Source organism: Ostrea edulis, chromosome 1, assembly GCF_947568905.1.
Source record: "Ostrea edulis chromosome 1, xbOstEdul1.1, whole genome shotgun sequence".
In the NCBI taxonomy this organism is placed as follows: Eukaryota; Metazoa; Mollusca; class Bivalvia; order Ostreida; family Ostreidae; genus Ostrea; species Ostrea edulis.
The window spans coordinates 38,395,208-38,407,566 of record NC_079164.1 but is presented as its reverse complement, the minus strand read 5'-3'; the positions used below and the strand labels follow the sequence as shown (position 1 = coordinate 38,407,566).

The following is a 12,359-nucleotide window of genomic DNA, read 5'->3' as shown; positions in this document are numbered from 1 at the left end:
ACTTTTCCATCACACACTTTGTTTTTATTGCCAGACTTCTTTAAGAGTCTGACAGTAGTAAGTATGTTAGTCTCTGGGTAGGCCTTGTTGATTTGATCCCCGAGGATAGTTAGATATTGAGTTTTAGGAACATAATAAAGTTCGATATACAATGTATTCGTATCGATGTTTTTGGCCTATGATCACTTTGTAAGATCCATCAACATTTCATTTTACCTTTTAATATTACAATAAAATATTTGTAGCTTTGACAAAATGTATCCGAAAACTCCCCCGTCAAGTCGAGAAGTTTTTTCCCGAATTGACGGAAACAGTCGATCGATGTTCTGATTGGCTCCGGTGAAAACGTACATGTACACTTGGTGCGTGCGCAACCTGACTTTTCTCCATAGCATCCAGTTTGACCTCGCTTAATCTCTGTGTGGACCTTAAGGTCCATACAAATAGTGGCACTTCAGCTACAGATGGTGAAATCTCCACGTGAACTATTCTCGAATTGGACGTAAACAACAAACAAATAATACAAATTGTATAGAGATGTCATTAATTTATCTTTCCGCAATCATAACGGAAAAAACGACCAATTATATTACCACGATAGCCCAAACTTTCTTATTATATATAATATTCTAATGAAACTATGAGAACATCTGTTAAGATGAAAAAAAAAAATGAAACAGCTAAAGTGGTTAATCACACCAAAGGCCACAGGAAGAACAAAAACGTCATTTCAGCGTTTCTGTCCTTGGCCACGCTGACAGAAAGCTATTTACGTAATATATACCCTGATTTTTAGATAAATTAATATCAACTAGACAGATTTGAAAAAGCGTTGATTATATAATTCCCCTATCATTACAGAGACGAAAATGTGATTAGCCAAAATTCCATATCGACATCACTCTCCGCTGTCATCCAAGTGACAGTGGCTTTCTGGAAATTGAGCCGTAAATCAATTACTGTACATGACTATCTTATGTAATATGGTAAAAGTACAAAAGCAGTAAAGCTTTTCTTTTTTATGGGCCGACTAGATAGTTTTCATCAGTTAAGGGATTTTTATGGATTTTTCCACGATTCTTTTTGTAGGTCTGTGCCAATTGTAAATTTGCGATCTATCACATGTTTAAGCATCTCTCTCTCTCTCTCTTCCTATCACATAGAAAGCCTTTTCACCTACAATATAAAAAAGGATAGATTGCCTTCTACAATTTTTTTTTTTTTATCAATTTGCATTAGACACTTTCTCTGACTCAATAAATACGGCACTAGTTTATGAATAAGAACATGTTTCGAAACTGTGCAGATATTCCCGAGAATGAGAATGACTCTCTCTTGTAATAACTCTAGTACCCCCTCCTTTAGAACCGCCGATGAAAGTAATATCACATTTGGTATGAATAGGCTTCTGTTCTAATAATATCATATGATTTATTTATTCCAAATTAGAGCCCAACGGGCATAACATTCAATATGTATGATTCAAATCACATACAATACAGGACTGATATATGTATGTATCATATATATATATATATATATGCGTGTTTAATACATGTATGTATAATACAACAAAAAATTTGTTTTAGTGACACTGCTACATGTAGCAAGCTGTTTAGTGAATGAAGTGATAGGTTTCTCTGTTTTCATTTCGTTGCTACATGGCAATATTGCTCCGTCATACAAAATGAATATATTTATTAAATGCAGTTTACTTAATTGAATTACAAGGAATGCAAGTAATTTCTACTCATTTTATGTGTTATATAATTTATGCTTCGCCACAAGCTGCGAGTGTTTTGCAATTGAAATACAAACTCTTTTTTACAATATGGGATGTTGAAACGTGTACATACATTTCAGGGGGCGAGGTGAATGCTGTAAGTGCACAAGCAGAGTATCATCAATTTCTATGTTATATTTCATAGGTATAATTAGATGTCCTCCAGTGACGAAGAAATACCAAACTTCTCCAGAATGTCATTCAAAATCAATTGATTTTCTATGGATAATTGCATATGTACCTAGTCATATTTCATGATCAATAGTATATATAGCTTAGTCAAAAAAATATTCCGTCTAGTTAGTTAATTGGTATATTGATATGTGGCGGTCAAACGGATTCGATCGCCGGTGGCCAGATATAGCTCAGTTAATGGAGCACCTGACTAGAGATTCCGGGCACCCGGGTTCTAATCCCAGGCCTGTCCATTGCATTTCTCCCTTCCTATCATACATGTAAATGAACCACAATGTTTATGTGCATTTTTGAGGTCGTTATGACGTCGCAAAATGCAGATTTCAAGTTCAATAAGCGAGACGGATTTTTAAAAAATGCATCCCTTTCGGCTTCGATTTACATTTAGATTTTGTTACCAACACATTTTGCATTGAAACATACTTGTACCAATCTTCATACTTGCAACTTTAAAGCTGTTACATGTTTCTTTGCTTTGAACATTTTCCTTTTCAAATTATCAGTTTAATACAGATAAGCTCAATTTCACAGGAAGTATGCAGTTTCCAGATCTAACAAGAGACCCATGGGCCACATCGCCCACCTGAGTCACCTCATACAGGGCCACATCGCCAACCTGAGTCACCTCATACAGGGCCACATCGCCCACCTGAGTCACCTCATACAGGGCCACATTGCCCACCTGAGTCACCTCATACAGGGCCACATTGCCCACCTGAGTCACCTCATACATGTCCAAGATCTAATCCGATTTCGATATAGAGTCGATATCATCGTTCCTGCTTACGTTGTCGATATCGACATTCCCACAACGGTATATCGTATCGATAATCTTTATTTTAGATGCGTTTGACATAATAGTCTTAGTATACATAGCATAATGTCTGCCTACGATGTCGATATCGACATTCTCACAACTGTATCGTATCGACAATTTCTATTCGGAATGTGTTGAATTAATAATCTCAGTATACATACTAGCATGATGTCTACCTACGATGTCGATATGACATTCTCACAACGATATCGTATCGACAAATTGTATTTCAAACGTGTCTGAATTCAGTCTTAGTATACACAGCATGTCTGCCTACGATGTCGACATTTTCATCTGCACTATGTCAGGAAGCTTTCATGTAAACTTCTCTGACCCAGTGGTTCATAAGAAGATTTTCCCTATACATTTGTATGTAAAACTTTGATTCCCTATTGTAGCCCCATACTACCCCCGAAGGCCATGACACTGAAAAACTTGAATTTGCATTGTCAGCAAGTTTTCGTGTAAATGTCAGTTCTTCTGGCCCAGTGGTTCTTGAATTTTTTTTATATGACCCCCACCCTATTTTTGTAATTATGTCCCCTTTGAAGGGGGCATGGTCCTTCATTTGAATAAACTTGAAAGCTGTTCCGATCAACGATTGATGCTTTTTGCCGAGTGTGGTTGAAATTGGCCCAGTGGTTATGGAGAAGAAGTCGTAAATGTAGTTTACAGACAGATTAAAAAGTTTACAGACAGATGGACAGACAGACGACGGAAAACAGACCATCAGAAAAGCTCACTTGAGCTAAAAATGAGATACATACTGGTATAATACACAAATGTATATCTAGGAAATAATTTCTTTTTGAAAATGAAATTTAATTCATATAATAATTTACATTTTTCTTTCATTTCTGCCGGAATTCCCAGTCTTTAAAATAGATGTACTATATGGATCAAGGTTTGTATGTGCATGTTCACAACTGCAGCGCATTCATGAGGAAATGGCTACCATCACATTATGTAAAGATGAAAAAGGCAAAAAACAAAGAAAATACAATTATACACGTACAGTGTATATCATGATATCTTCACATTCACCGTGTGTATTCCAAGAAATCCATTGCTTGTCATTTGCAACTATGAAAACATTTTGTTTCAATCTACATGTACATTATTTAGACCCAGTGTTTTAGTACCATTGCAGCATTATTGATACCTATTTTATATGATGGTTTATTTTATAAGTTTCAAGTTTGTCCTTCTTGGAATATTTCCCTTTACCATATTAGTTCAAATATGAAAATCATTCCCAAATATTATTATGGAGACAAGGCAAGGTCAGGTGATTTTCAGCTAATTTAAATGTCAATCACACATATATATATATATATACGTCTTTCTTTCGTTTATCAAACGGGATATGAAGGTTGAAAACATTGCAGAAAAAAATTGCGACCTTCATATCCCGTTTAAAAAAATCAAAGAAAACATTTTATTATTCAAAGAACACAATTCATTAACATATTCAGTTAAGCCTTTAATGCAGTACAAAACAACAAATCAAAACGAATATATCTCATGAAGTACAACAATATCAAAATATAGCACTATCATAGACAAAAACAACACAGACTTATTCAGCACCATTCAGGGTCGATAACTCTGCTTCTAACGACGACTGCACCATTTTCTTCCCACCATTTACTGTCTCTTTAGGTTTATCACTAGTATCAGCCAGACACTGTGGAATCATGAAACATACATTAATCAACGAATAAAAGAATGCCATATGAATTGCTTTAAACATTTCACTTCATTCACAGAAATGAATAAAGCAGCAGTGTTATTATGCATGCCTAGAAGGTTAAATTTCTTACTGATTGTAAAAATTCTGAGAGACATTTTATACAAGTGTGCTCCTGAGGTTTGAATGTCTTTTACATGTAATATCATGGATGGTTATTCACCTCAATATTTGTTTGATCTGATTGAGCTCCATCTTACATTCTTATTAAGTCAAACAGACTGTTCTATTCGAAGTTCCTCAAATTAAACGACTTCTTATATGGAATGTCATAACCCTTCTACAGTTAAACAATATGGAACATCTTGAAAGAACACATAACGACATGTAAAGGTCTTTTGAAATTAAATCTTTGTAAAAAAGGTAAATGAACTTTTTTTTCATGTTGGAATATGTACATGTAAATATAATACATTGCCAGTAAAGAAATGATGCCAGTACTTTCAGATTTGTACTATCAACTCCTATGTGTGATAACTATTGATTCTCTTGAAAAAGTGTAGTCATTACTTTTTTTCGTTCCTCTTCTTTTTAATCTACTTGCTTTGTTAATTTTTCCTTTGTATTGTACCTATATCATGTGTAAATTTCATATGAAAATGCAATATACAGAATTTATTCAAAAACTTTTACGCGAGAAGAAAAAATCTCTTGCTGTGACCTTCAATTCGACATTTAGATATATCAACGACGTATTATCTATTAACAATAATAAAATTTTCATTCATGTGTTGATTCGATATATCTGAGTGAACTCGAAATAAAAGACACCACCGAGTCGTCTACTTCTGCTTCATACTTCGATATTTTATTGAAAGTAGATATTAACGGCAAACTAACAACTCAACTTATGACAAACACGATGATTTCAGCTTCTCCATCGACAACTTCCAAAAGTTATGTAGCAATTATTCCTTTATCACCTGTATATGGTATTATATCTCTCAACTGATTCGATACGCAAGAGCTTGTTCTGCTTATGGTCAGTTTTTGAATCGAAGCAGGCTACTGACAAACAAGTTAAAGGAGCAGGGGTTCAAACATTCTCGTTTAAAGTCAGTATTTCGCAAATTCTATGGTCTTTGTAACTATCTAGTTTGCCAATACAACCTATCATTGGGTCAAATGCTGTCTGACGTGTTTCATACCGATTGTTAGGCCGTTCTTGGCACACTGATTTTGACCACGGATAACTGTTTACCTGATCAAGATATAGGGCTCACGGTGGGTGTGACCGGTCGACAATGGATGCTTACTCCTCGTAGGCACCTGATCCCACCTCTGGTATACCCAGGGGTCCGTGTTTGCCCAACTCTCTATTTTGTATTGCTTATAGGAGTTATGAGATTGATCACTGTTCGTTATCTTCATCTTTCACATGCAACTATTTCTTTGTATAGAATTTATGAAATTATTTAGTACTACATGTACATGTATGTATATCTTGTTTAGGGAGAAGGCTCATATAAGCATAAATACCTGCTGCCTAATCCTATCATGTATTAAATACACGTAGTTTTTTAATAAAATATGTTTAAAAATAAATATTTTACTATAACTATCAGAAGTTTGTTTTAACATAGTTATAGTTAAATTCTATTCTCCTTATGTACTGTATGATTTTCAAATCCAAAAACTTTAAAGTTTAATGCATTACACACACACATATACAGGTATATATATATATATATATATATATATATATATGGAATGTATTGTATGGTGGATGGTTAAACTTATGGAATTTGCAGCAACATTTTCCCTCAGGTAACCTAAATAGGTACGTTTTATTTACAGATTTTGCTGCGATTTCATGCATGAATCACACTGATTGACCGGAATATATTTGAAATGGTTACTGTGGAGTCATCATTGTTCGTGGGGGATTGATGATCGTGGATCACTCTTACCCACAAATTTACGTGTCCTCGAACATTTTCTTAAACCAAGTAGAGTTATCTCTCCTAGTGACATCGTATTGCTTATCCATGAAATTACGTCACCACAAACCAGCAAATTTTGCTTACCCACAAACATTGGCCCCCATGAATTGAAATGATTCCACAGTAAAAGTTGACTCAAAATTAACACATACTGTACATTCCAATTTTCTCTCCGATTTTGTAAACTGCTGTATATGTAGGTAATAAAACTATATGTTGCAATATTTTCTGATGACTTTTATACCCAAGAGCAAATACTCTTATGGTCTCTGAACATTCTTGTTAGAAACACTTATTCCATTCTACCTGATATAATGTTGACTTGAGCCCTTTGTGTGTTTTCATGTGAGCTTTCCGGTTTTCTTTCCCTAAAAGCATAACAAGAAATCACATAATAGATTTTTGAAATATTCCATTCAGATTTTTCTTTTAACAAAAATGTATGAACTAATTTTGAAAATCTTTACACCAATGTTTAACAAAGCCCATTTTTAACAAATGCATGCAATAAAGTAGATTATGATATGGTACAGTGTAGGTAGCCATTTTCACTTACTTGTAAATCTTTTGTGACAGATCGAGCACTCATAGCCTTTACTGGCATTATGTAATCGCATATGGAGTTTAAGGGTCTTGGAATGAGTGAACATCTTCTTACAAATACAACAGGAAAGTTTTGTTTCTGAAACAAGAGGTACTGTGAGCAATGCTCACTAAGAATACCCCCCGCTTACCCCAATCTCCCAAAGGGTGTTGGTAATAGGTATAAACTACCTCTTTTCTGAGTGTAAAAAACAAATGGCATGACAAACCGAACCATATTGCTACTTCGATGTCCAGTGCGCTTGACCTTTGACCTTTTGACCCCAAAATTGATATGGAACATCTTCACTCCATGGGTAGTCCATATGTATGATATGGTGACTGTAGGTGGAAAGGATAACGCTTTAGAGCCCGGAAACCATATTGCTACTTTGATGTCCAGTGCACTTGACCTTTGACCTTTTGACCCCAAAATCGATAGGGAACATCTTCATCCCATGGGTAGTCCATATGTATGATATGGTGACTGTAGGTGGAAAGGATAACGCTTTAGAGCCCGGAAACCATATTGCTACTTCGATGTCCATTGCGCTTGACCTTTGACCTTTTGACCCCAAAATCGATAGGGAACATCTTCATCCCATGGGTAGTCCATATGTATGATATGGTGACTGTAGGTGGAAAGGATAACGCTTTAGAGCCCGGAAACCATATTGCTACTTCGATGTCCAGTGCACTTGACCTTTGACCTTTTGACCCCAAAATCGATAGGGAACATCTTCATCCCATGGGTAGTCCATATATATGATATGGTGACGGTAGGTGGAAAGGATAACGCTTTAGAGCCCGGAAACCATTGCATCTACAGACGGACGGACAGACAGACGGACAACCTGATTCCAGTATATCCGCCCACAACTTGTTGCGGGGGGTATAAAAAAAGAGCACAAAGCAATATATTGACAGTCATAAAAAACAGTCTCTCTGTCTAATTTAGCTTTTTAACAAACAACTCTAAATATTCATTTGGATGATTGAGGCACAAACTGAAAAGCTGGACACAAAACTGCATCAATGTGTTGATAAACAAGTTGTCTGTTCAGTTTTTTGGTTGATATCTAAATCATTCGTATGAAAAATGTTGGAGTAATTTCTCATCATTTCATTCTCTTTTTAAAATTGATTTTCATTACTATAAATAGAAACGGTTACAATCCTGCGACATCAGTACATTTTTGGGTTGATGCAGTGCACAAAAAATTATTCAACCAATGAGAATCACTGTATTAATATTAATCTACAAAAATTAGACGATTTGTAAATCTCTTGTATTTCAAAAATGTAACTCTTGTAATTTCAAATGTATCTTATATTTAGTAGAAATCTTACAATGTCCCCCCCCCCCCCCCCAACCCCCCCCAGTTTTGTGTAAATTACTGTTATCATCAAAACAATATGCATTATCAACCTATTATTTATATTACATTATAGCGAGTTAAAACTTTTCATTGAATTATCTCCCTTACATTGTACAATAACAGACCATCCTCACCAGCGTGATCCGTTTGTAGATGATCTTGAAGATCCGTCAGCTTTGTGAACTGACTCTTACAGGCAGGACAACTCTTGAGACCCTCACTGACTCTGCTGTCTGATTCCCCATTGACTGTTTCCTGTTCACAGTGCTCTTGGATATGACTAATGATCTCCGATATTTTGGAGAATACTTGTGAGCAGACAGGACAATGAAGTTCTAAAGATTCACCATTCACTTTTTTGAGTGATGCATCATTCTGTAAAATAGCGTTGCTCAGGTTTTCTTTTTTTATATTTATATCTTTTCCATTCGTGATTGGCTGTGTATTGACTATGTGCTTGTCACCATGGACACCATGTTGACATATTTGGTGATTCTCCAATTCTGCACTGAAGAAGAACTTTTGGCTGCAATGTGAGCAGGCATATCTTCGAGCTCCCAGTCCATGCTCCACAGCATGCTGCTGGATATCTGCAGCAGTGGTGAAAAGATGGCAGCATACACTGCATCTATACTCACAGTTCTGGTAGGTGTGTTCTATAAGATGGCACTGCAGTTTTGCAGGAGATGTGAAGCTTAGAAAACACAGTTTACACTCATGAACATTGCCCTCTTTCATGACATGAGTAGCGACATGAATCTGAATTTCTTCTTCTGAGTCAAATGATTCCTGACACTTGATGCAAGTGTATGATTTTTTGTGTGTTTGTTTATGCGTCTCTAGCTGAAGAGGACTTGAAAAAATAGCTGGACACTGAGAGCATGTGAACTCAGAGGAGGATCCAGAGGAGTGGTGGGACAAGTTGTGAGCCTTCAACAGAAGGCTAGATTGGAATGTGGCCTGGCATTTATGACATGTGTGCTCTTGTCTGCTGCCATGGTGAGTGACAACATGTGCTTCTAGCTGAAGAGGGTTCACAAAGCTGTCCCCACAGGCATCACAGTGGTAAAGAGACTTGCTGCCATGGTAACACATTTTGCAGACAAAGTAGTTACGACCACTTGCATTTACTTTAGAGACCATGTTATCCTTGGATTTGAATGCTTCTAGACAGACACAACAAGTGAAAGAACTGTTAGCAGACTGAAAATGATGTCTGCCATGCATTTGCAGTTCAACCATTGATACCAGCGTTTGACGACATATAAGACATTGGATGTAGGTGCTCTGGAAGCCATGTTCCTGAGTGTGGACGTAAAATTGTTCTTCAGATTTCAGAACCACCTTACACAGGACACACACATTCCCTTCCTTTATCTTGCAGTGGGTCAGCTTATGTTCTGCTAGGATGCTTGGTGTGGGGAACACTCTATCACAAATATTGCACTTCTCATCCCCATTGTTCAAATGTATCTTCATATGTTTTTCCATTTCATGTCGGTTTTTGAAGGTCTGGCTGCAGTACATGCAGGATATAGAGAGTCTTTCAGGTGAAACAAAGACAGGCAGGGACTTGGAGGTAGGGAGGGAGGTTTCCACATGTGACACGGACACCTTATCTTTGTTGGTTGGGGGGTCTGGAGTCTTGTCTTTCTCAAGATTGTGGTAATTGTCCAGTGCATACTGGGGTTTGTTATCTAAAGAAGTGCATGTAATAATGTGAGAATATATTGCATCTACAAATATTTTTATGAACAGTACCTAACATAGTCTATACATCTTTGATAATCATCTAGTTTTGAGGTATTTCCTACCTTGTTCTGCACTGACGGCTTTAAGTATTGCTGAGAGACCATGGTCATGAGCTTTGTGGCTGAGGAGAGCTGGGTGGTGGGAAAACTTCATGTCACAGATATTACAGGTAAAGGTCAAATCAGAGGATTTCCATATCCCAGGACTAGCACGTGGAGAAAAGAAGGTCACACCTTCAGAATGAGGCTCCTTGTTGCCACCATAATTCATATCCAGTAGGTCCTTTTCAACCTACAATATTAAAATTCAATCAAAGTGGATTTCAATTTGGCCACAAAATAACGTCATTTTGTGGTACATTGTAGCATCTTTCTGAGCCTAACTGTTAGTGATGTCAGCATTAGAATCAATAGATTTAATTAAATTTTCCTTGCAAGTACTCTTCATTATGAAAAATTTCATGCAAAGAGTAAGGGCTATAAATCTTTGAAAAATAGGTCAATTGTGATGAAAGTTGAAATTCATCCATAGATGATAGATAAGGGAGGCAACAACCAATACCTCAAAGAATATTGAAAGAAAGCAAATCAGAAAGGCTAATGGAGGAAACGTACAGACTCCCCAGACCCTCTCCAGTTTTACCAGTAGCGGAATAACAATAACGTTACGACAAGTCTAAAAGACACATGCTAACACACTCAACATGCTGCGTAGATTTCTAGCTTAACCTTTAAATCTTAAGAAATAAAAATTGTTTGATTTATAACAGAATTCAGCAGATATTTAACCTTGACTTTGACTGCTGGTGAGTGCTGTCGCTTGGGCGTGGTTCTATCAGACCCATGCTGGGAGGGTGACGGTGTGCTTCCCCCATCCTCTGTGGAGTGAACACTCTGGACGTGCTTATCCAACAGGTACTCTACATGGAATGACTCTGAACACATGGAGCACTTGAAAGGCCGACTGTGTGTGGTCAGGTGACACTGCAGCTCCATCTCTGAGCAGAATCCGTCTTTACAAAACAGGCACCTAATATTATGCAAAGGATTCGGATGTATTATCACACACACAGTAATTATACAATATATTTCGTAGCCTAGGTGGTGGAAATTTTCAACACAACAAAATACAAGTTATCCATATTGCAGTCAATTCAGAACAGATAGTTTTCTTAAAATTCTGATAATCTAATGTGCTATATATGTCACGTGTATTTGTATAAATGAAAACTACTACAAGTAAATTGTGTCTTTGAGAATTTAGCAACCAAGGCATATGACAGTTTGGACACACATTATTGCGTTAGTATACTTCTTATTTTCTAAATCTACATGTAACAAGCCTGTATGGTTTTGCAATCCTATTTAGTTGCAAATCTGTATATGGTTTTGCGATCTTATTTAATAACAAATCTGCATGGTTTTGCGATCTTATTTAATAACAAATCTCTATGGTTTTGCGATCTTATTTTCTAAATCTACAAGTAACAAACCTGTATGGTTTTGCAATCTTATTTTCTAAATCTACAAGTAACAAACCTGTATGGTTTTGCAATCTTATTTTCTAAATCTACAAGTAACAAACCTGTATGGTTTTGCGATCTCATTTTCTAAATCTACAAGTAACAAACCTGTAAGGTTTTGCGATCTTATTTTCTAAATCTACACGTAACAAACCTGTATGGTTTTGCGATCTTATTTTCTAAATCTACACGTAACAAACCTGTATGGTTTTGCGATCTTATTTTCTAAATCTACAAGTAACAAACCTGTATGGTTTTGCGATCTCATTTTCTAAATCTACAAGTAACAAACCTGGAAGGTTTTGCGATCTTATTTTCTAAATCTACACGTAACAAACCTGTATGGTTTTGCGATCTTATTTTCTAAATCTACACGTAACAAACCTGTATGGTTTTGCGATCTTATTTTCTAAATCTACAAGTAACAAACCTGTATGGTTTTGCGATCTGCAGGTGATTGACTCTTACGTGGACACTCCATTCCATCTCGGATCTGAACATGGAGTCACACTTTGTACATCGGTACAGTTTACACTCATTGCTGTGTTTGATAGCAAAGTGGACTTGGATGTTTACTTTTGAATCAAATATCTCCTTACACAAAGCACACCTAAAACATGGTGAAATAGTCTAAAT

General features: G+C 36.3%; 1 protein-coding gene across 1 annotated transcript in view; it reads right to left on the bottom strand.

The window, feature by feature from the left end:
• Positions 1-4,265: 4,265 nt before the first annotated feature.
• The window catches only part of LOC125657205 (zinc finger protein 423-like), a 42,111-nt gene continuing 34,017 nt past the window's right edge, over positions 4,266-12,359 (bottom strand). Inside the window, exons 7-13 of the mRNA XM_056148164.1 lie at positions 12,154-12,333; positions 10,990-11,230; positions 10,264-10,492; positions 8,584-10,146; positions 7,045-7,170; positions 6,795-6,856; positions 4,266-4,482 (exon numbers count right to left, since the gene is read on the bottom strand). Of these exons, the coding sequence (XP_056004139.1) occupies positions 4,375-4,482; positions 6,795-6,856; positions 7,045-7,170; positions 8,584-10,146; positions 10,264-10,492; positions 10,990-11,230; positions 12,154-12,333 (2,509 nt within the window). The 3' untranslated portion in view covers positions 4,266-4,374. The remainder of the gene's footprint in view (positions 4,483-6,794; positions 6,857-7,044; positions 7,171-8,583; positions 10,147-10,263; positions 10,493-10,989; positions 11,231-12,153; positions 12,334-12,359) is intronic.